This window comes from Macaca nemestrina, chromosome 14, assembly GCF_043159975.1.
Source record: "Macaca nemestrina isolate mMacNem1 chromosome 14, mMacNem.hap1, whole genome shotgun sequence".
In the NCBI taxonomy this organism is placed as follows: domain Eukaryota; kingdom Metazoa; phylum Chordata; class Mammalia; order Primates; family Cercopithecidae; genus Macaca; species Macaca nemestrina.
In genome coordinates, this window is record NC_092138.1 from 72018407 (window position 1) to 72040981 (window position 22575).

Here is a 22575-nt window from a genome sequence, read left to right on the forward strand (position 1 = left end):
CAAAGTAACCAAAGCTGGAAAGCCACTAAATACTCACTCAGAAATCACAGCGAAATTGAAGTCTGTAGCCTTGTAAAACACTTGTCTGCATATTACCCTGAAAGGAGGAAATTACTGGGATTGAGATTTCAAAGACAACTGTAGTCCTTTAGTAGGGAAAATATATCAGATGATAGCCAGGAAAATGCATTATATACATCCTCATTCCCAGTAAAATGTAATTCAGCCTTGACCAAAATATACAAGTAACTCATCCTTGATTATAAATTCATGCTTAACTGATAAGAATCTAAGAGGTTTCTTTAGATACCTCTTAAAATATCTAAAGAATTTAGCAATGCTGAGTAAGATCTAGATAAAAATTATCTGGAAGAAAAGCTTTGTCTCACAAGGTGTTACCTACCAGCTTTTAGGACAGCTTGGCACATAGTAGGACATGAAATGCTTGATGATTGACTGAAATGTACAAGGAGAAACGTACAAGACCTACGCCACGGGTGGCAGAGATATTAAACACAGCCTGTCGCCTTGCCCTGTAAGATCTCTGGCTGTGTGTCCATTTTATGAGCAAGAGACCTGAATTTAGAAGACCTGAATTTTAATCTCTCTGCTCTACCATAAATGTTTGACCCTCAGTAAGTAATTTTACTTCTCTGGGCTTTGTTTTATCATCTGTAAAATGAAAACCGTGGGCTTAATAGATCTCTAATATAGGCTTGAGTTGCTTGTATGAATATAGTTGTTTTTAGAAAAGTAATGACAAGTACATGGAAATGAAATTCAAATACTGTAGAGGGAAGGTAATAAGGAAAAGTCGTCTCTCCTGTGCCCCCACTCCCAGGTCTCTCTCCTTAAGAGTAAGCCCCTTTGGCTAATTCTGTCTTATTCCTCTAAATAATATGTTAAGCCTCTGTTACTTCATTTGTTAATCTATACAATACCATTTGTCTTTGTATTATTCAAGGTAAGAAATTTAGCATACTATCATATTTTAATTTTAGATATACATTTTAATGATTTATATCCTTTTCCTTTATTACTTAAATAGAATTAAAGCACTATTTCTTAACCCATCAGTTTTAAGTAGTATTCCTGACTCTCTTTGCTTTCCTCCACTTCTTCTCCCCCTTATATTTCCCAGCTTCTGTCAGTTAAATCATTACTTTTACACTGTCCAAAGTCATAATATTTAAATTCTCTTTTATAACTCTGATTGTCTTAAGTGCTTTAACTGTAGGTTAATTCTGAAAATTGAAAGTCAATACAGTATCATTATGTGAATATTATTTACTGCAAAACTACAAAATGTACCTGGACATGCAGATGACAAGGTAGTCCTGTTTCACCAAATCTGGGCCACTTGAAGAGGAATGCTCCAAGCATTGAAGTCACATGAATTATCTTATTACACTCCACAAGTTGCTCAAAATCATTCTACATTTTTAGCTGTCTTCGTATTGTGAATGGCTTTAAATTTTCAAATACCCTCAAACTTGAAATTTAGATTGGTAGTTCTCAAACTTGACTGTACATTAGAATCAGAGGGAACTTTAAGAAATCTAATAGAGGATCCTAGGTCTAGAGTTTCTGATTTAATTGAGCTGGGGTGTGGCCTGAGCATCTGAGTTTTTAAAATTTTGCGACTTGATTCCAATGAATAGCCAGAGTTGAAGACCTTTACTGTTGAAACCCAGTCATGTCTAGTAGAGTCAAAAGTAATGAAATACACTGAGTCTTTGGACAACAAGAGCAGAAAAGTGAAACCAGATAGCAGCTGAAGGTTTATAGAATATTTATTTCTTTTTTGGTTGCAGCTATCTGCTTCCCAACCTACCACTGCTAAGACTGTTTCATAAGATGAACTTCTCTACACTCTGCTAATGAGGTGTTTCAATCAGCAGTTGTTCTTTGGATGAGAAGCCGATACTGTTTTAAAGCCTATTATTTTCTTGGGTGGGTATTCTGGAGCATGGGGAGCTGAAAGTGTTGCAAGGAAACTGCTGTGTGAAATTTGATTAGATCCTTGGTATTCATTTTTATGTTTCAATAACTGATTTGTTTTTTCTCCCCATTGTACTTAAGATTTAATATCTGTTGTATTTCCAGCAGTTCAAATCTAATTGTGTCGAATTTCCAGGATTGGAGGAAAAGTTGCTCCCATTCAACCCTCCTACTAGAAGTGCTGGAGCTAGGCTGGCGAGCATTGGACCCTAGTAGGTGTAGCAGGCTGTGAAGAGCGACTGGGTGGAAGCAGCCCCGGAAGAGCCTGTGTGAATGTACTGTCCTTTGGCCGCCTGGCAGTTAGCCTAGAAGACAAATATGAGAAAGGAGACGAGTTAGAGTAAATGTGACCCCACCTTGACCCTGTCTACTTCTCATGGGAAACCAGCCAAACCTTCACTCAGATTTTCTTCTTTTTAACAGCGATGTTGCTGAATATTGCTGCTGACACCATCCCCTTCTATCAAGTGTCTCCCCTTTTTATCCCAGTTTTCTGAGCATTTCTTTGGTAAGGTTGAGGTTTGTGTCAGTTACTGGGGAAATCTCTGTTCAGTACCAACAATATTGCAGCAACAGTACTGGAAACTGAAGTTGAGAAATTTCTCACTAGTATAGTACACTATACCAAAAGAAAAACATGTTTATTTTTAAAATATTTCCATTTTTGACCTATATTGGTCTAGAAGAATATGTAATTTTTATTTAGTTGTTATCATAGTATCATTTGCTTTCCTGTATACATTCCAGTTAAAGATAAATTCAGAATTATGAAACTTATGATAATATTTGAATGTCACTCAGTGGTACCACTTCTTCCAGTCAGTGTTGCTATTGTCTGTTGTCTCCAGGACTTATTTCTACATTTTACATCAATGGTTCTCCAAGTGTGTTTCATGGTCTACCAGCATCCCTTAGGAACATGTTAGAAATAGAAATTCCCTGGCCTTACCCCAGACCTACTGAATTAGAAACTCAGTGGGTGAGACCCATAACCTGCATTTTTAACAAGCGCTTCAAGTGAGGGTCGGGGAAATGAAAAGAGGTTGCTAATGGGTACAAAAATACAGTTAGAGAGAAGGAATAAGTTCTAGTGTTCGATAGAACAGTAAGGTGATTATAGTAAACGATGATTTATTACATATTTTAAAATAGCTAGAAGAGAAGATTTGGAATGTTCCCAACTCAAATAAATAATAAATATTTGGAGTGAATACCCTAATTATCCTGATTTGATCATTAAACATTTTATGCATATATAAAAAATCACAGATGCCCCATAAATGTATACAATTATTATGTGTAAATATAAAAGATTACAACAAAACCAAGTCCTTCAAGTGATTCAGATCCACACTGGAGCTTGGGAAGCACCATCCTTGATGATAAACTCAGCTTCCCTTCTTCTGTGTGGATGTCCCTATGACCTGCGCTTTCACAATCCCTCCATCATGTGAGCTAGGTCTCCTCAATCCATCAGCCATGCAGCAGCACCGCTGCACTCTGCTTTCCACAGTCAAGGTAAAACACTACTTTGAAAATCTCATACCTCTCTTATGCCTGTGAGATGATTATTTAGCTTCCCTGGGGCCTTCCTTCCCTTTAGGGCCTCATCACCACACTTCTGACTACTCTTGGTTCCTTGCCTGGCTTCCTCTATGGTCAGCAAGCTAACAGAGGCTATTGGTAAAGTTTGTCACTATTCTATCTTCCTATTAAACTTTCACTCTTCTACCCTGCTATTTTGCATTCAGGTTTATCTGAATCTTCCTGCATGCTTTAGACAGCTGTTAGGAAAATTCCGGAATGAAGCTACCACACATTCACTCTTATTTCAGCTGCACCTTACCTGATGCTTGACCATGTCTGGCCATAATGTGTGATCAATTTCCTAACAAGTTCCTTTAACTGCTTTTCTACCCTTTCCGACTGTCAGTATTGAAATTTCCATTTCTTCATCATTCTCAGCAGATACCCTCAACTGTAATCAGTCATCAACTGCTACATCTCTTGACTTATATAGAGCTGATTCCAACCATATTCTCTTTTCTGCCTCTTCCCTCCTTTTTGTCTTACACCAGCTGTGCCACCTATGCTTAATATTGAGTCTCATGCAGTCCCGCTCCTCTGAGTTTGTCTCCACTCAATTATCCCCACTCTCCTCATCTTTACTGTCTCCTCTGGCTCCTCTTTCTTTACATTTAAGCATGCAAAGCTCTCTCCTATTTGGCTAAACTCCAAGCTTCCTGGAGGACATGGCTATGTCTGATTTGTTCACCCCAGTTCTCGGCTCATAAAGGGTATTTTTTAAATTTTGGTTATTATTTGAATAAAAACTTCGTTGGTCCCCATTTCTCCTGGCAACCTTTCTGGGTCTTTTTCTGAAAAGCTTCTTGAATGCGCACCTTCCCTTTCCTCTTTATTGAAGCTGTTTCAGTGAGGGTCACTGATATGCTCCTAAATGCCTATCTCAGTGTCTTGTCTTGACCTTTGTTTTGAATCTCTCTATAGCATGTTATTATTAGCCCTTTGAAATTCTTTACTTGGCTGGGTGCGGTGGCTCACGTCTGTAATCTCAGCACTTTGGGAGGTTGAGGCGGGCAGATCACCTGAGGTCAGGAGTTTGAGACCAGCATGGCCGACATGGTGAAACCCCGTCTCTACTAAAAAATACAGAAATTAGCCAGATATGGTGGTGCCTGCCTGTAGTCCCAGCTGGTCAGGAGGCTGAGGCAGAAGAATGGCTTGAATCTAGGAGGTGGAGGTTGCAGCGAGCTGAGATTGTGCCACTGTACTCCAGCCTGGGTGACAGAGTAACACTCCATCTCAAAACAAACAAACAAACACGAAAGAAAGAAAAATAAATTCTTCACTCTTTGTTCCCAGAATGCTTGGTTCACCCTACGATATAATTGCTGCTTTTCTTGGTTGCTTCTCTTCTTCATCTTCCCAAAGTAAAAAGTATCCTAGATTCAGTTCTTGATCCTCTTATCTCCTTCTCTCTGAAGTGTTTCTGTTGAAATTGTCCTTCAGTCTCCTCTCATCAACTATACTACCAGTGTGGATAATTCAAAACTCTCTCTAGCCTCAATCCTCATACTGACCTCTACTGCCACATTTTCAAATGCCTAATAGACACTAATAGAAGTAGATACCTTCTTGGCCTGAAGAAAACAATGCTTCTCCATGTCAGAAAGTCAAGCCCCAAATGTGAACACCATCAAGTAGATAAGAGGTAGCAGCATCTTACCACGGCCCGCTTCATAAAAGCCTCCTGGGTTGCCTCCTTGTTTGCAGCTTTGCCACCCCAGGCAGCCAGTGCACTGGCCTGCAGGGCCCGTCCATAAGAGAAACTTAGTTTCCAGGGCTTTGGTAGAGGGCAAAGGTTGATAGCATTGAGGTTGAGAGTAGCATCCTCTTCACTCATGCCACCAGACAAAAAGCAGATGCCTGGTAGGAGAGAAGCCATTTCACTCTATTAGTCCCACCTTATGTACCCTGCTTGAGAAAGCAAGCAATGAACCTACCAGAAAAGCAATGTCTCAGTCTTTTCTCTGCTTAATTTGCCTGAACCAGGTCAGAGAAATCAGTTTGCTTCTGCTGAAGCTAGTTGGGCTAGAGAGAAGAGTTTGAAATACATAAGGAAGGCAGGGAAATGTTGAAGAAATACATGGATTGTGGGCATCTAGGCAGACTTGGGATGCTTGGTATTCTGAAGTGTGAGGAGAAGTGCTGGCTGCCTGTGAGATAACAGAGGTTTGTTTCATGAATAGAAGCAGATTTCTGGACAAACATGAAGCTTGTAGCTCTCCAAAGAATGAGAGCTAAGACCTTGAGTTAGAGAAGAAAGAAGGCCTTACCAGGAACAGCTGCAGGAACGGTACGGTGGAGAGCTGTTACGGTGGCCATAGCCACTTGCTCTGGAGTATACTTCTTGGTGCAGGCGTGTCCAGCAGTCACCATGTTGGGCTTTAGCAGGGTGCCCTCCAGGTAAACATGATGGTCATTCAGGGCCTTGTAGACAGCAGCCAGGACCTGAAGGACAAGAGGTCCCACCAGGTGAAACTCAAAGCTAGAGGCAGGATGAAGGAATTCTCATTTGCTGCTTGGCAAAAGCTTCTGAGCCAGCCTCCAGGCCTCATCAGACCAATGTGTTGCAATCCATAGCCACTGAGCACAACCGAACTGGCCTGTCTTCATCACCCCTAATCTAGCTTCTCATTCACTGCATGAATGACGGGCATGGCTCTGCTTCCTAGAAGCCCTTCATTCCTTTCTTTCTATTACTCCCATGGTCAATGTCATTCCTTATTGAGACTGCATTGCTTCAGTTATTTGGGGTCATCTAAACAGGCCTCCACTGTCCATGTTTACAGAAGCTGAGTAGTCATATAAGCATACATTTTAGAGGCGCAAGTGCTTTTAGATTGCATTTCAGTGCACATAATTTTCCAAGTAGGGAAACTAAGGTCAGATGACATTATGACTCTCCTACTTTCTCACAGTGTGTGAATAGAACCACCCTCTTTCAGATATACTGTGGCTAATTTAGAAATTCGGATGGAATAAAGTACTCTCTAATTACATCTTCTCATTTGAGCCATGTGTCTTATTTTAAAATTTCTTTGTGTACATGTAATCGAATTGAAGTCAAAAGAGATCATATGACTTGCCCAAGATCCCACAAGTGGAAACGCGGATCCTCCCACGCAAGTCTTGGTACTGCAACTCCTGTGCTTTTTCTATATGGAGCATACCATGTACCAAAAAAGTGAAGGGCTGACGAGCACCTCCCTACCTTCTCAATGCTATGCATCCTAAAGACTACTTCAAATATAACAGCTGTTATATGTTAAGTAACAGCTGTTACCTAAAACTAAGATTTTTCAGCTAGAATTGGGAACTTCACATTTAAAACTTACCTTCTCAGTAACATACTGGCAGTGTTCCAGGTCATGGTCTCCATCAGGAATTACCTCTGGTTCAACAATAGGTACCAGTCCATTCTAAAAAGGAAAATCAGGGAAGCAAAAGTGAAGCTGTGCTCACTGTTATCCTTTCCTTAGGAGGAGATTCAACAGTTGCAATTGGTATAAATTGAAGCCATTATGGAGAAATACTATATAGGTGACTTAAAGGCAGTAGAATTTTTCAGAATGGGGAAAAAACTAAATACAAAACCATAATTTCTGTATCTCTTTCTAGAGACTATTCTAGGTGCCTCAGAACCTAGCTACTGCCTTTTTAGGGCATCTAAGCATAAATCATTAAGAAAGATGTCTCTAAGGTGGGTTAGTGAGGAAATTCAAGCAGTGTTTATAGTTCTAATTGGGAATCCCAGGTGTCTACAACTCTAGTAACCCCAACATAGTACTCACAGAAGAAAATCAAACTTAACTTGGACCCAGAGACATTTTAGTATGTGTTGAAAACTTTAGCATCTGGTCACCATCCTCCATGGAATTATTTGGATTGGAACTCGGTCAGAGCTGTCACTCTTCAGCTAGGAATCTAAGAGGATCATGTCTTGGATGTTACGGAGAATAGACAACCAAGTTCCCTGGCCTCAAAAGCCCGATCACTTATAAGACAGCTTTTGGAACTTTGACAGAGGGCAGCAGTTGATGACATTATCCTTTGAACTCATAGCTTAGTTGGACTCCTACTGGCTTCTGGAACCAAATCTCTCCCTACCACAGTTGGCTATAGCAACCGTTGTGAAAAATGCCACTAGGATATACTGGTGACGGAAAAGGAGGTCCATGTGTAGTTACAGTATAATAGAAAAGAAAAGCTCTGAAGAAAACTCTAGCCTACTGTTTTTCAGCCCAAGGGGAAGGCAGAGCACCTGCTGACAGATGCTGGCGTAGCGAGCCAGGGCGTTGGCGTTTTCCTGGATAGCGAGGCTGGATGGACACTGGTCGGCAATCCTCAGCACAGCACGCCATTTCCCAAAGTCAACGCCATCTTTCTTGTACTGAGCACAGCGCTCTGAGAGGCCATCAAGCCCTGCAAGTCACACAAGAGAGAAAGGCTTCTTCACACCTTTGTACCAGATCCATGGGGTCTCTCATAAAGTGAAGGAGTTCTCCCTTGGCTAAGCTTTCAATCCACTGAGCTTGAGGACTGAAAACAGCCAAGCATATCAGCATTAATCACAACACTGAACCACGAGACCTAGATTTAATAAATAGTGTTTTGATATACATACTATCTACTCCATATCTAGATAGAAGAAACCAATAGTTAATATGATACTCATTTTACAAATGTGGAAACTGAGGCTCCTAATGGTTAAGCGACTTTACCAAGTTTGAGTTTGAACTGTAGAAGAGTGACAGAGCTGGGATTCAAATTCTGCTTAGATAACACAATGTTGTGAGTTAATGCTTGTCTACATGGGCAGAAGTACCTTGCAAAATTATCTAGGTAGCATGTGATAGAACCAGGATTCAAACCCAGGTGTGTCTGACCTCAAAGTGTGGGGCCTTTCCACTCTACTGCTGCTAAATATTTTTATAAAAGTAATACTTCCAGGTGCAGAGTTTAATCTTCTTTGTCCAAGGGACTGTGGTAAGCCCCTTATATACATTGTGTAAATTAATCCCCACAACAGTTACTCCATTTCGAGATAGGAGAACTGAGGGTCAGAATATTTCAGTGACTGGCCCAAGGTCACAGTTGTTAAATGGAGGAGCTGGTATTGAAAATCAGGTATGTGTGGCTCGAAGACCAGTGTAATAGTTGTGTTTTGTTTTCCCTTGCTTCCTTCTTTACTTGCCTTCATTTCTAGCTTACACTGGCATGATTCATCTCAGTGGGCAATATCCTTACCTTGAATGGTGGTTTCTTTGTTTGTTCCTGCAAGGGGAGCACCTCCTTGGTCTAACTGTGGATACAAATAATTAACAAATAATTAACAGGTGTCAGATGTCAGGAAAACACAAGCAGAACTCTTGGAACTAACTAATAGTTTGCATCTTTTACAGACCAAGGAGTTGAATTAGGAAAGTGTATTAGTCATTGTGGGGGACCCAGTTCAGTCCATAGCAGAAGGGAAGTTACCTGGAAGGTACAATGTGAGAGTGTCTACCCTAACATTTATTGAGCACCTGTATACACCAGGTATTGTGTTAGTACAGGAGGTAAAGAGAATTAAGGATACAACCTCTACTCTCTGCATAGCAAAAGTCAAAGTCATGAGCTCAAGAATTAGCCTAAACTGGCTCTGACCTTGCCTTGCTGTGTGGGCAAGTTATGTTACTCTTCGTATTTCAGTTTTCTCACTTCATCTCTAAATAAGGGTGATAATTGAGTCTACTACCAGAAGTTATGAGAATTAAATGAGTTCTTGGAATGGTAAACACTCTTATTCAATGGATATTAGTTTTCACTTTTGAGAAGTTTATGCACTATTGGAAAACCTAGTTATAAGATAGAATAGTAAATGCTTTAATAATTATAACAGTTACCATTAAGTGAATAATTATGCAATATAAACTTTTTCTTTTTTTTCTTTTCTTTTTCTTTTTTTTTTTTTTTTTTTTGAGACAGGGTCTCACTCTGCCATCCAGACTGGAGTGCAGTGGTATGACCACAGCTCACTCCAACCTCAACCTCCAGCGCTCAGGTGATCAATGTTTCCACCTCAGCCTCCTGAGTAGCTGGGACTACAGGCATGCACCAATACACCTGGCTACTATTTTTTATTTTTAGTAGAGACAAGGTCTCGCTGTGTTGCTCAGTCTGGTCTCAAACTCGTGAGCTCAAGCGACCCTCTTGCCTTTGGCTTCCGAAGTACTGGGATTACAGCCTTAAGCAACCATGTCCAGCCTAGAAACTTTTAGTCATTTCATCCCTGTAAGAACATCATGAGGTAGCTTCCCATTTTAAGAAATGAGATTGAGATGCAAAGAGATTAAGAATGTGTAGAAAACTTGAGTGAAAGAAGAGGGCACTGGAGGAAAAATCTAGAAGAAGATCTGGTTCTCTGTGGGAAGATGATGATGGAAAAAGGTGAGAAGAGAAATTAGATGAGGAGAATGTTCAGAGTGTTGGCCCCACTCTTGCCAGTGTACTGGGAGTTTGCCTAGGACAAAGCAGACGTGAGGTGTGAATGGAGGTGTTCACCTTGATTCCCACCACGATCCCCTTTTCCTTGAGGATGTTTCTGAACAGCTTTCCCTGGCTGTCCTTCTGGTAGAGGGTCTCATGGAAAAGGATCACACCCCCGATGCTCTGGTTGATGGAACTGTCCACAGAGAAGAGGATTTCTCGGAACTGCCGGCGGTTCTCTTCGGTGTTTTCCACCTTGATCCTCTGCAGGCGGTTCCCCATGGTACCTATGGTGGGAGGGCCGAGGGCAGCATAAGGAGCAAGCCAGGGCTTTCCTGTCAGCCTTCTCCACATCATCTCAGAGACCCTCACCACGGTGGAAAGCAAGACTCCCTTTCTTTTTTCAGATAGTCAAAGTTCTTGCCTCAATTTTTTGTGTTCCAGGGAGAAGACCCTGGTTGCTATCAGGTTGCTGGTTAGGGAGTGTGTGGGCTGGGCGTATAGAGGTCAGGGTGGAAGCCACCATCAGGTCCAGGTGGATATGTAAGGCCCTCAGGCCTCTTTAGCCTCCCTGTTCCAGTCCTCAGTCTCTCTGGATGTACATACAGAAGGAGGGATGGGGCACGCTCTTGATTCTCAGGGTTCTGTCGTTTTATGGCAGATTGTGCCACTCTGCCACAGCTTTCCCTTGTGTCATCCTGAGTTTCTCCCATCCATAAGCCCTGTCCTATTCCAGATGCAGATACTTTCCTGCCCTTCCTGACTGGACTGACTTTAAACTGACTTCTCACTAGCAGCAGATGCCTGTGTATCTGACTTTGCACTAGTTACTAAGTTTCTGGCCTTACTACAAGGCTGGATTCAAATGACCCCTGGCAAAGGTCCTTAAAATGAAGGGCTTCAGCCTCTTTCCTTGGCTTTCAGGAATGTGCCTACTACTTACAGGACGCAAAAGTTCTATGCTTTCTGAGTCTTCTGCTCCCACTCCTGTGTACATAAACCTTTACTTCCATAAGGAATATGATTATCAAGCTGTTTTTGCTAAGTGTAGAAAAAATAATATGTTGTTATATGATGGGACTCCTTTTTACACTCACCTACAGATTCATCTGCAGCCAGGATCCCCTTTCCATTGGCAACAATGCTATGGGCAATTTCTGAGAGCTCCTTCTTCTGCTCCTGGGTGAGGGCTGGAAATCGGTGGGCCATCGCGACAGGTCTGGAAAACAGTGTAGGAGAGTTGTGCACAGAACCATGGGTGGCTCGGATGGATGCATGATCAAGATAGTTGGGGGTGCAGACATGCTATGCAGACTGCTGTGACACCTCTGGCCCATTTCCACAGCTGGATAAACAAATGAGGTGTGTTTTTCCCCTGTCACTTATTAGTTGCAATTAGCCACAATGAATGAAGGTGGGATGCTGAATGTTCATGGTGATCCTAGACAGAATGCTTTCCAGGAGACCTTTGGAATCACTAATTCAAACACTGAACGAACTAATTAGTGACCCACTAAAATACGACTAATAGAGGGAACTGCAGTAATGGACTGTCTCTCTGTTCTGTGGACTCCTGGTGCCACTGTATTTCCATAATGGCTTGAGGCTAGGACAATGACACTCTTGGCCTCTGCAGTTATCCTCCACTTTGCTCTGTTAGTCTGTAGTTCCAACAGATTATTCTCCAGGCAACAAGCTTGAAAGGATAAATCTATACATAGTCTTGAAGCTAAGTTCCCTTTGGCCTCGGACTACAGAGAGTTGGGTGCAAGTTTCTTTTTCCTTATATTCAACCATCTATGAAACCCCTTGGGGCAGACCAGAGAGGATGTTTCCTAAGTGCCTCTGGGCTCAGGTTTCTCACTGCCTATGAGGATGCTAAAGTTGTATGGCAGTCCCTGCTCCAGCTTCACTGCTTTAGCAAGGGGAGACTCTGGCTTGAAGACCCCCTAAGCAAGCAGCCTCCATACTGGTGGTGCTCTGAAGGGGATTGTTGCCCCTGTTTGGCTGCCACTTTGGGTTAATCTTGAAAATGCAAACTCAAAGAGCCCTCACTTTGGGTGTTACAAAGAGTGCTTTTTGCATAGGTTGGTCTACCAAAGGAAAAGTGGTAGTGAAGATTATCTTGGGTACCTTCCTATCCAATCCCCGGGTCTCCTCCTTTCTCTCATCTTCTCTCCCTCCAATACACTCAGCACGGGGTGGATGCTCCATGTCTACATATTACTTCCTGGAAGCCCAGGGACACCTCAGGTCTCATTTGATCCACTGGCAATGAGGTAATTATAGCAGGTATTATCTTCATTAATTAATGAGCAAACTAAGACTTAGAGAAGCTAACTGACTTGTTCAAGGTCCCAGCTAGGATGAAGCAGAGTCCCTATCCAGTCCTGTCCTCATGACAAATATATTTCTCTACACTTTCTACATCCCTTTGGGGTAGGCTGTCAGTACTCTGTCCCTTGATATAAAGAGTCAGTGGCCATTGAGCTAATTCATGAGAAGGTATAACTGATGACCTCATTGTTGCCTCTCCATTTCAACAGAGGTTCTTTTTTTTTTTTTTTTTTTTGAGACGAAGTCTTGCTCTGTCACCCAGGCTGGAGTGCAGTGGCTGGATCTCAGCTCACTGCAAGCTCTGCCTTCCAGGTTTATGCCATTCTCCTGCCTCAGCCTCCCGAGTAGCTGGGACTACAGGTGCCTGCCACCTCGTCCAGCTAGTTTTTTGTATTTTTTAGTAGAGATGGGGTTTCACCGAGTTAGCCAGGATGGTCTCGATCTCCTGACCTCGTGATCCGCCCATCTCGGCCTCCCAAAGTGCTGGGATTACAGGCTTGAGCCACCGCGCCCGGCCTCAACAGAGGTTCTTTTCTTAACCCAAAAGAATGAAACTGCAGTGCTGTTTAGGACAGCAGTAACAGGACAAGCTAGTGGGCAAGAATTTCTAGAGAAGGTGACCTTCCAAGGCCCATTACGTTCCAGCCGCCAGCAGAGCATCTTTGCCCTGTTTATATATTAGTCTCTAATATTGGAGTAAAAGATTTTTAGCTTTGGACCTGGCCTCCAGATCATCATGCTGAAAAAAGCCAACTTGGGGGTGATCTTCAGAGCAAGGTGCAAACTTTCACTCTCAGTTTAGGCATTTGCACAAAGGAGTTGACAATTACCAAAAAGGAAAGATGTTTTCTTAATGAAACAAAAGGAAAAATCAGCCCAATAATAATAATAACAAGTGATCATGTATTGTCAAGCACTCTGCTAATGTCTTTACATGCACTATATAATTTTTCTTCAAAATAATCCCAGAAGGTGGTTGGGCTCTTTTTCCCTCCCATTTAATAGATTAGGAAAGAATATACGAGAGTGTAAATTACTTGTCCAAGGACAAATAGCTAATAAGGCATCAAGTTGAGATAAGTGGCGGCACTCCTTTCCATTCAAGGGAAAGAGTGAGTTTGATGGAAAAAAAAACGGCCTTTGGATGATTCCTAACATCCTTGATGACGCCCCAGAGTACCTTAGGCTGTGGGTGATTACACCGTGGACATTACTTATTCATAAACATCTGACACATTCATGTAGAGGCTTGCTGCTAGTAGATCAGACAGACCTAGGTTTAAGAACCATCTCTGCCTAATCTAACTGGAACCTCGGGCAAGTCAGGCAGCTTCCTGAGTCTCAGTTCACTATGGATTAAATGGTGATAATCACTGTTCTGGTTGTCTCTTTGCCAGGTAATGAAAATACAAGCTGTGAACACCTTGCTCACTGTAGTTGCTCAAAATATGTTTGTTAAATTGCATGATACACATGACAAAGCTTTACAAAGCACTATAAAATGCAATGTATTACTAATTCTCTTTTTTTAATTAAAAAAAATCACCTAAGGGGCCTCTCTGTTTCTATTTACTACCTATTTCCAAACTATTTTCTTCAATCTGGATGTGCTGACTCAACCAGAATAACAGTGAAAAGGTCAATTCAAACTAATACTGTTTACAGGGAGTTAAACTTCCACAGCGGGATTAAAGGTCTGTACCACGTTAGCACAAATGTCGCCTCTCTGTTAATCATAAAACAGGGTCACAGGCCAATGTTCACCACAGGGAGACAGGAGGCCAGCCTAGGATGGGCAATGACACGGAACAATTTCAGTATTCCTAAGCCTCTGCTCTCTGAGGTCTCAAGCCAACGTTTTTCAGTGTGATGGAAAGTTGTTCACATTATATTATTAAACGAAAAACAAGTTTCAGAGAAGCATGCAATATATATTATCCTCCTATTTTTTAATTAAAAAATTATATATACCCATACTGTGTGTATGTCTATGGAAAGAAAGAGTGACAACTCTGGAGTTACCTCTGAAGAATGCGGTAGGGTGGAGAGATTCTCACATTTCTTTTCTTTTTCTTTCTTTCTTTTTTGTTTTCTGAGACAGGATCTTGCTCTGTTGCCTAGCCTGGAGTGCATTGGCACGATCGTGACTCACTGAAGCCTCATCCTCCTGGGCTCAAGAGATCTTCCCACCTCAGACACCAAGCAGCTGAAAACTACAGGCACCTGCCACCATGCCCAGCTATTTTTTTCATTTTTTATTTTTGGTATAAACAAAGTCTTGCTATGTTTCCCAGGGTTTTCTTGAACTCCTGAGTTCATGTGATCCTCCCACCTTGGCCTCCCAAAGTGCTGGTATTACAGGCGTGAACCACTGCACCCAGCCACATTTCATTTTATACATTTTTTTATCACACACTTTATTACATATGTGTAACAGGTAAAATGTATATAAATCTGGAGGAAAGTTGTACTAACAACAGAAGGTAACCACAGAAAAACAGAGCTACAAATGACCTCAGAGATATTTGTGTAAACCCTATCACTTTAGAGATGAGGAAACTGAAGCCAGAGAGACTGTCTGATGTGCCTTCTAAGTTGTGATGTTCTAGGATTGCAAGTTACATCCTACTGGCTTATGACTTGGAATTCTATTTCTAATCCTTCAGCAAAATAGCAGATAGAATCCTATAGTATGGTTCCTTCTACCTTCCTTGAAGACGTTCTGTGAAAACATAATTATTCGTAACATGGATATTTAATTCCTGGAGAAATAGAAGGCAGCAGAAAGTTCATTTGCTTCTCTGTGTACAAGACAAATGGATTTTTAAGGCAAATGTGAGGAGGCTTATTTATTGAAAGCCTGTGATTTCTAGGCATTGCATGCAGCACTTTTGTACATGATGCATAAAGATGCCCATAGCTCCATTATCCACTCCAATGTCCCAGTGACAAGGGCAGTCGGATGATCTAGGGCAGCCCTAGGACAGCCTGATTTCCAGTGCCCTTCAACACATGTGGAGCAGCCCAGCACAAGTCCTGAATGGTGCTCTTTCCTCTAAACTTGGACTGAAGACAAAGGACTTCTTAGATATTAACCTTTTCCCATTCCCTGCCCCAGTATCTTTGGCTCTAACCTGGGCCTGGGTGCTACCCAGATGTGCCTTAGCTAAAGTGATGAATAGCAGGACAGCGCAGTTCAAGCTCTGGTGCATCCAAAATGAGCCCTAGGTAACTGTTGAAAGAGAACTTATTTTTTAAAAAGGCAACGTATTCTCACAAATGCCTATTTTTCAGAGAGTAGAGCAGATTTATCAAAAAACACAACTTTTTGATTCCTACTATCTTAAGCTGTAGGGTCTTCACAATCTCTGGGGCCAGCGCAAAATGTTCTGGAAAGTTTCAAACATGAAGGGTTTGGAAATTCATAATCAAATGACGACTATGCTCTGTGAAGTTTCCAACCCTGTTGCATTTCCTCATTTGAGCAGTGGGTGAAGGCAAAGGGTAAAACACTCCAAGAGTTTGTTTCTGTGACAAAGAAACTTCAGTGTTAGTACCAGTAGGTGGGGGAAGAGAATGTAGAAAATGACATAAGGCAGTTGAGATGTAAATAAATCACTAAAATAAGTAGTTGTTATGAAAAGAGAGTTGAGAGTTGAAATGAACAGGAATCTCAAAAACTGATTAGAACCTAACGATAGAAGTGTTCAAGTTGTTTTTCCTAGATCAGAGACTCACAAGGGCCTTATTCAGGTAACATATGTAACTGGCAATCAATCTTGGGCATTTTGCCACCTCTCAAAAAGCCAGGAAAGGTGTGAATGAGCGTTTATGCTTAGAGAGAGGAAAACAAGCATTTCCCTCCAAGCAGAGCCATTACGTTTTCAGCCACCGTCAAACCAATCTTCCCTTCTATAAGCTTAGTGCTATTATTGACCCCTTATTCACTGGTGCAGTCCAAGTATACAATGGAAGCTTTTTTACTTACAGTTTGGGAGAGAAGAGTCCTCCTAGGTATCAAAAGCTGTGAGTGAGGCAGCAACTGCCAAATAAGACAGATCTTTGGTAACACACAATTTTTATAGACTTCTCATTAAAGTTGTTTTTTTTTTTCCCCAACGTTTACCCTCCCCTTTCTACCTTGACCTAGTAGGGAGGTGTTTATTCAACACCTCCGATTGGCTCATAAACAACCAATCCTTGAAATCATGCCCATACACTCCTTATACTCACAGAATGTTAAAGCTGCAAGGAATGTCTTTAGACCATGGAGTTCCTAATATAGACTCTCCATTTCACAGATGAGGAAACTGAGGCAAGGAAGATTAGGAGATTCCCCTAAGTCATGCAGCTAGTCAATGACGGAGCTCTAGGGACCATTAAATGATAGTAGGAAGGCTGTTAGTGTAGCTGTAACACTTACAGAACACATGAACTTGGTGAAAGTTTTTGGTTTTGTTTTTTACTTGTCTGAGCCTTTATTTTCTTTTCTGTAAAGTGGGATCTCGATTTCATAGTACCATTAAGTAAGTTTGTATAGTGTCTGTGTGCAGTAGGCATTCAAGAATCATTATTTTCAAATTAGGCAATCAATGCTATATATGTGTGTGTGTGTGTGTGTGTATATATATATATATATATATTTGTTTGTTTGTTTGTTTTTGAGATGGAATCTTGCTCTCTTGCCCAGGCTGGAGTGCAGTGACAGGATCTTAGCTCATTGCAAGCTCTGCCTCTCGGGTTCACGCCATTCTCCTGCCTCAGCCTCCTGAGTAGCTGGGACTACAGGCGCCTGCCACCCGGCCCAGCTAATTTTTTGTATTTTTAGTAGAGACTGGGTTTTACTATGTTAGCCAGGATGGTCTCGATCTCCTGACCTCTTGATCCACCTGCCTCAGCGTCCCAAAGTGCTGGGATTACAGGCGTGAGCCACTGTGCCCAGACAATCAATGCTATATTTTCATTATTTATCTTCAATATATCATTAGTAGCCAATTTCAACAATTTATTATATAATTTATAGTTAAATTTAAATAATCTTTCAATAAAAGAAATGGATTCTGAATCCTTGAATTTCCCATGTGTTAATTTTGTCCAGATGGGAAATAAAATATTCTGTTTTTAAAAATCATTGTCTCTCCCATCTTCTCCAGTCCTCCAAAACCTAGATGGGCTCTCTGATGTATTTGATGCCAGAAATCATTGTCTTTTATTCCCATTCTCTTGCAATCTTTGTACTTTTATCTTCAAATTTGGTAAAAACTAGAATTAAACTCAAAGAGATTGAACTAAGCCATCAGCACCCCTAAATATGGTACTGTCTGGATATGGGTTGATTCTGGAGGGTTTTTTCCTAAGTATGAAATCCAAATTTAATTCCAGAGAAGAGTAAAAATATTATATGCTTCCAGAGGCAAATGAAGAATGAGGCAAGTAAATGAGGGAAATCTAAAAGTGATGGAATGACCATAAGTACAGAAAAGGATAAATTCTCATGAACATGTTCTTTTGGAATAATTCATAGAATGGAAAACAAAACCAAGATGCTTGATGTTGCAGAGTGTAACACTAGAATTTTTGGATGAAAAGGTGAAATGTCAACAAAATGAAGGAAAAAATAAACAGAACTAGGTGATCTAAAAAAGTTTAGATTTAGTCAGCTTCTGAGAGTGGTAAGTATTCATCATTGAATGTGAATATTGAAGGAAACTGAAGTATTTGAAACACAATATTGAGGCTCATTTGGCTAGGGAAGTTTTGACCAAGGCCTCTCCTGAGGATAGTAGAAGGACAGACCAGGGAAAGGTCCTATCAGCTCCCTTGACTCCACTTACTATCTGATGGTATGTTTCCTGGTTTCCCCAACTTCAACTGGGCTCATTCAAGCTCCTGGTACCTGATTCATCAGACCCATGTGACCAGCTTTGGGGCTATGTGAGGTTTCATCCTCTATGATTTTTGGTAAAGGAGGATGGAGGAACAAGAGGTGGATGGTGATGAAAGAATAGAGAGTAGGTGTAATGAAAGTTCTTGGGAGTCAGGGCGGGGGTGATCAGTACCATAGCTAAAACATTCTACCTGCTGAGAGATGCTACTAGTACTAATTACTCTTGTTATACAACAATAATAGCTATCCTTTTTTTGAGAGTCTATGATGTACCTGGTTGTTTTCATAAATTATCTCCAATATCAGTGCCTCTCTGAAGAAAGGCTTATTACCCCCATTTTATGCATAACGAAACTCTCGTTCAGAGAGGGCAAGTAACTTGTCCAGAGTCACAGTACAGGTAGATGGAGAGTCTGTCTCATTCCAAGACAGTGATCTAAAGCAGAGCTGCTTACATTTTGGTAACTACAGACTCATAAATTAGTTCTTTCCCTATTGCCTTCTCAGCAGTTTATAACCTTGGACATTAAACCTTCATTAATCAGGGAGGAATGACTTGCGTCGGCAGACGTAGGTGTCCTTGGTGAGCTGGGCATGGCTCCACGTGAACAACAGCCTGGCTAGGAATGTCAGAACAGCATGAGTCCTCCTGCCCCGAGTGCTGCCACTTGCTGCTGTTTCTGTAGCATCAGCGTTTGCCCACCTCTGGGGCTTGATGTGCAACCGAAAGTCAAAGTTCAGGAAAACAAAGCTAAGCGTTTACTGGACCTTAGAGAAACAGCAACTCTTGACCAACACACACTGCTTGCAGGGCTTTTGTTTTTATTTTTACTTTTTTTTTTTTAAGTCTCCTAACACAATAAAATGTTCTAAATTGAGTATTATATGTGGAAACAGCATTGGACTTGGACGCTGTGAAACACTGGGAAATTCTTCAACCTTGGTCCACAGTTTCCCCATCTGTAAAATGAACTAGGAATGCCTCCATCAGAAATGTATTATGAAGCATGAATGAAATAATATATGAGGGGCGTTTTGTTCAGAATAGGTTTTCATTAAATAGCTAGATCTGAACGCATAACTCTGGTTTAGAGGCCTTTGATTGTAAGATCTTTTAATAGGCAAGATGACAACAATACTATTCATGATCGTTACAGTCAATACTTCTAACAATGGCGTTGCTTATTCTCTACTCCCTTCCCAACTCTAGATATTTCTTCTGGTTTGAGTGTGATATATATAAAAGCCAATCCACAGACCATGTGATAAATGTGTTATTAATGCACAGCATGAGGTCTGAGTCATAAGCAAACTTGTACATACAAATAAATCTCACATATTATAGAGTTACACTTACTGCAGAATTAGCAATATTATAGAGAAATAACTTTCATAAAAAGAGACCACATTACACAATGCAACTGGAAGAATCGCGATTGGCATTTTAAAACGTATTTTCCAAACTGTGGTACAGATATTTCCTTATCATATTGCAATCTGCTTTGGTGGTTGGAATAGTTTCAGGACCCCAAAATCAGTAGTTATTACTTTGTTCTAGAAATAGAGCTATGTTTTCTCAGCATGGTTCTTAAAAGTGTTTTGCTGTTATATGTATAAGGCATTTTGTTAGCTATGGAGACTTTTTAGAGGATATGAGGTGAGTAATACTGGCCTATTCTCAAGAAATTTGCATTCTAAAAGGAAGAGAAGATTGAAGTTGAGAATCAAACCAAATCAAATCAAACCAAATACAAAAATGTATATAAAAACACCCAGAGATTGTTGTTATTGTTGTTGCTGTTGTTATTGCAGCATTCATGGATGACTGTGTGAAGTAACATGAAAGAAAAGTCCTGCGAAAAACCCAAATATTTGAGAGTTTTTACAAGGCCAAGTCAATTGATTCAATCTGTCAGACTGTAAGACCTACGGGGGTCTGGGGTAGTAATGTCTTACCAATGTTTCCTCATTATCCAGCCCCATGCCTAGAATACATTAGACATCCAATCAACTTTTGTGGAATAAATGAATCAGTAAATATATGAGTATCAATATGGGTGTATATTAGTATCAATCTCAGAAAAGTCTAGAGTAACTGGCTTATAATTCTCATCCCAGAGAACTTTGAAATAAATAATAAGTAGAGTTTGAACACTTCTTTCTTCTAAAACTATACTAGGTTCTGAAAGCTCTTCTATCATTGTTCATTTGGAATTTCACAGGCATCCAGGCTGTAGTGCCTTGCAATGGTACACAAGAAACACAGCCTCCCTACTTTCAGCAAATTCTGGTACAACATACACAACACAAAATTTACCATCTTAGCCATTTTTAAGTGTTCAGATTAGTAGCATTAAGTGTATTCACATTGTGGGGCAACCAATCTTCAGAACTCTTTTCATCCTGCAAAATTAAAACTCTATACTATTAAACAACAGCTCTCCATTCATCCTCCCCACCATCCCATAGCAACCACCATTCTGCTTTCTATCTCTAACAATTTGACTATGTACCTCATGTAAATGAAATCATGTAGTTGTCTTTTTGTGTCTGGCTTATTTCACTTGGTACGATGTCCTCAAGTTTCATCCATGTTGTAGTGTGTGTTCGAATTTCCTTCATTTTTAAAGCTGAATAATATTCCCTTGTATACAGTATTTTGTTTATCCATTCATCTGTTGACGGGCACATGGGTTGCTTCTACCATTTAGCTGTTGTGAATAATGCTGCTATGAACATGGGTATATAAATATCTTTATTTAGACTCTGCTTTCAATTATTTCATGGTTTTATTGAGGTAGAATTCACATAGTATACAATTCACCCATTTAAAATGTACAATCCAATAATTTTTTAGTCTATTCATAGAATCAGAGTATTAGATGTCAGTTTGTGAGAGGTGTGGTAGGTTTTTCAAGATGCTCCAAATCTGATGGTACAAATAGTTTTAAAGCACCAGCATGAAGTCCAGGAGCAACAGGCAACAGTTGTCCAGGAGCAACTGCAGCAGATTTGAGAATAAAAGAGTCATGGGTCCCATTTCATTTCCTTGTGGTAATTTTTTTAGATGCTTTTCATCACTAAGAAATTTGAACTCTGTGTATTCTAGGAACACTAGAGTGCCTCGTATATTCAAGTATCCAGGGTAAGTAAATTCAAGAGTATACAAATTCTGGGGCTTAAAAATACCCCTTTGAGAATAAAAAGTAAAGCTAATGCTTGAAGTATGTTGAAGAACTGGAGTATTTCCTTGTCTGAGGAAATTTGGATATGCAGTTTGGATGTTGCAGAGGCAGAATGAACAGGAAATAATTTCACACTCAGTGACGAGGATTTAGCTGACAGGAAAGAGTTACACAGTGGTCTGAAGTGTCCACCAACCCCCCATTTCCCCATATGTCTTTGAATTGGGTTGTTAACTGCCTTGTCAGTGTTATCTCTTTGCCTTTTGCTCAATCATCTCAAAGTTCAGTTTTTCCCTATCTAATCAGGTTTTCAATTACCTAGGTCATTTATGACCCCCAACACAGTATTTATTTCACTCTTCCTTATAACAACTTTTCATAAACTTTTTCATAAAATTTTCATAAAGCTTTTTGGCATTAAGTTGAGATGGCCTTGTGCTAGGGAGGAAAAACCTCTAGATAAGGAGGCATGAGGTGTCTGGGTGCTGTGTCCAGTTCTGCTGTTGACTGGCCATGGGGCTGAATAAAGTCAGCTTCTCCCAGTCTCCCTTCTCTAATGTGTAAAGTGGCCTGATAATACCACTACTGCCTAATTTTACTGTGTTGCTGTGATGGTCAAACGATATCGTCTAAATGAGTGCTCTGAAAAGTATGAAGACCTACATAAGTGTAAAACATTATAAAGCGAGCATTACACAGTTGATGCCTGTGTGTGCACATACGCATGCTGGCACACACGCACATATGCATGCATACACAAGTTTGAGAATCAGAAAACAAGGTTTTAGCCCTAGCTTTGCCTTGATGACATTGCCCACTGGAGCACATACTATTGAGCACATACTGTTAGGGAGACTTTTCTGGGCTGGAGAATGTGTCATTTAATCTTCACTACCCCAGCAGGGTAGGCATTGTTTTGGAAAGGAGGGAGATGATCTGGTAACTTCCCCAAGGTCCCACCATTAGTAAGCAACAGAGTAGGGACTGAAACACAGATCTATGACTCTTAAGCTACCCAGGGCTTTGAACTCTTATCTATACAGCAAAATGGGGGTCTTTTCTACCTATGATATTCTATAGTCTTTGCTGCCCAAATTGCGTGTTTTTGAGACA

General features: G+C 40.8%; 1 protein-coding gene across 1 annotated transcript; it reads right to left on the reverse strand.

Annotated features, from left to right (window-relative positions):
• Positions 1-1775: 1775 nt before the first annotated feature.
• LOC105480985 (aldolase, fructose-bisphosphate B) lies at positions 1776-16489 on the reverse strand. Its single transcript, XM_011740221.2, has 9 exons — positions 16379-16489; positions 11151-11272; positions 10129-10340; positions 8833-8887; positions 7847-8007; positions 6921-7004; positions 5859-6033; positions 5249-5448; positions 1776-2306 (listed from the first exon to the last, which is right to left on the reverse strand). Exons 2-9 carry the CDS (start codon positions 11260-11262, stop codon positions 2211-2213), a joined length of 1095 nt encoding a protein of 364 aa, XP_011738523.1. The 5' UTR covers positions 11263-11272; positions 16379-16489; the 3' UTR covers positions 1776-2210.
• Positions 16490-22575: the final 6086 nt, after the last annotated feature.

Coding starts and splice junctions, on each gene's coding strand:
- LOC105480985 (XM_011740221.2), bottom strand. CDS start 11,262: ATGGCCCACCGATTTCCAGCCCTCACCCAGGAGCAGAAGAAGGAGCTC. Junction 10,341..11,150: donor GGCTGCAGATGAATCTGTAG/GTGAGTGTAAAA, acceptor CTCCCACCATAG/GTACCATGGGGAACCGCCTG. Junction 2,307..5,248: donor CTTTTATGAAGCGGGCCGTG/GTAAGATGCTGC, acceptor TTTGTCTTCTAG/GCTAACTGCCAGGCGGCCAA.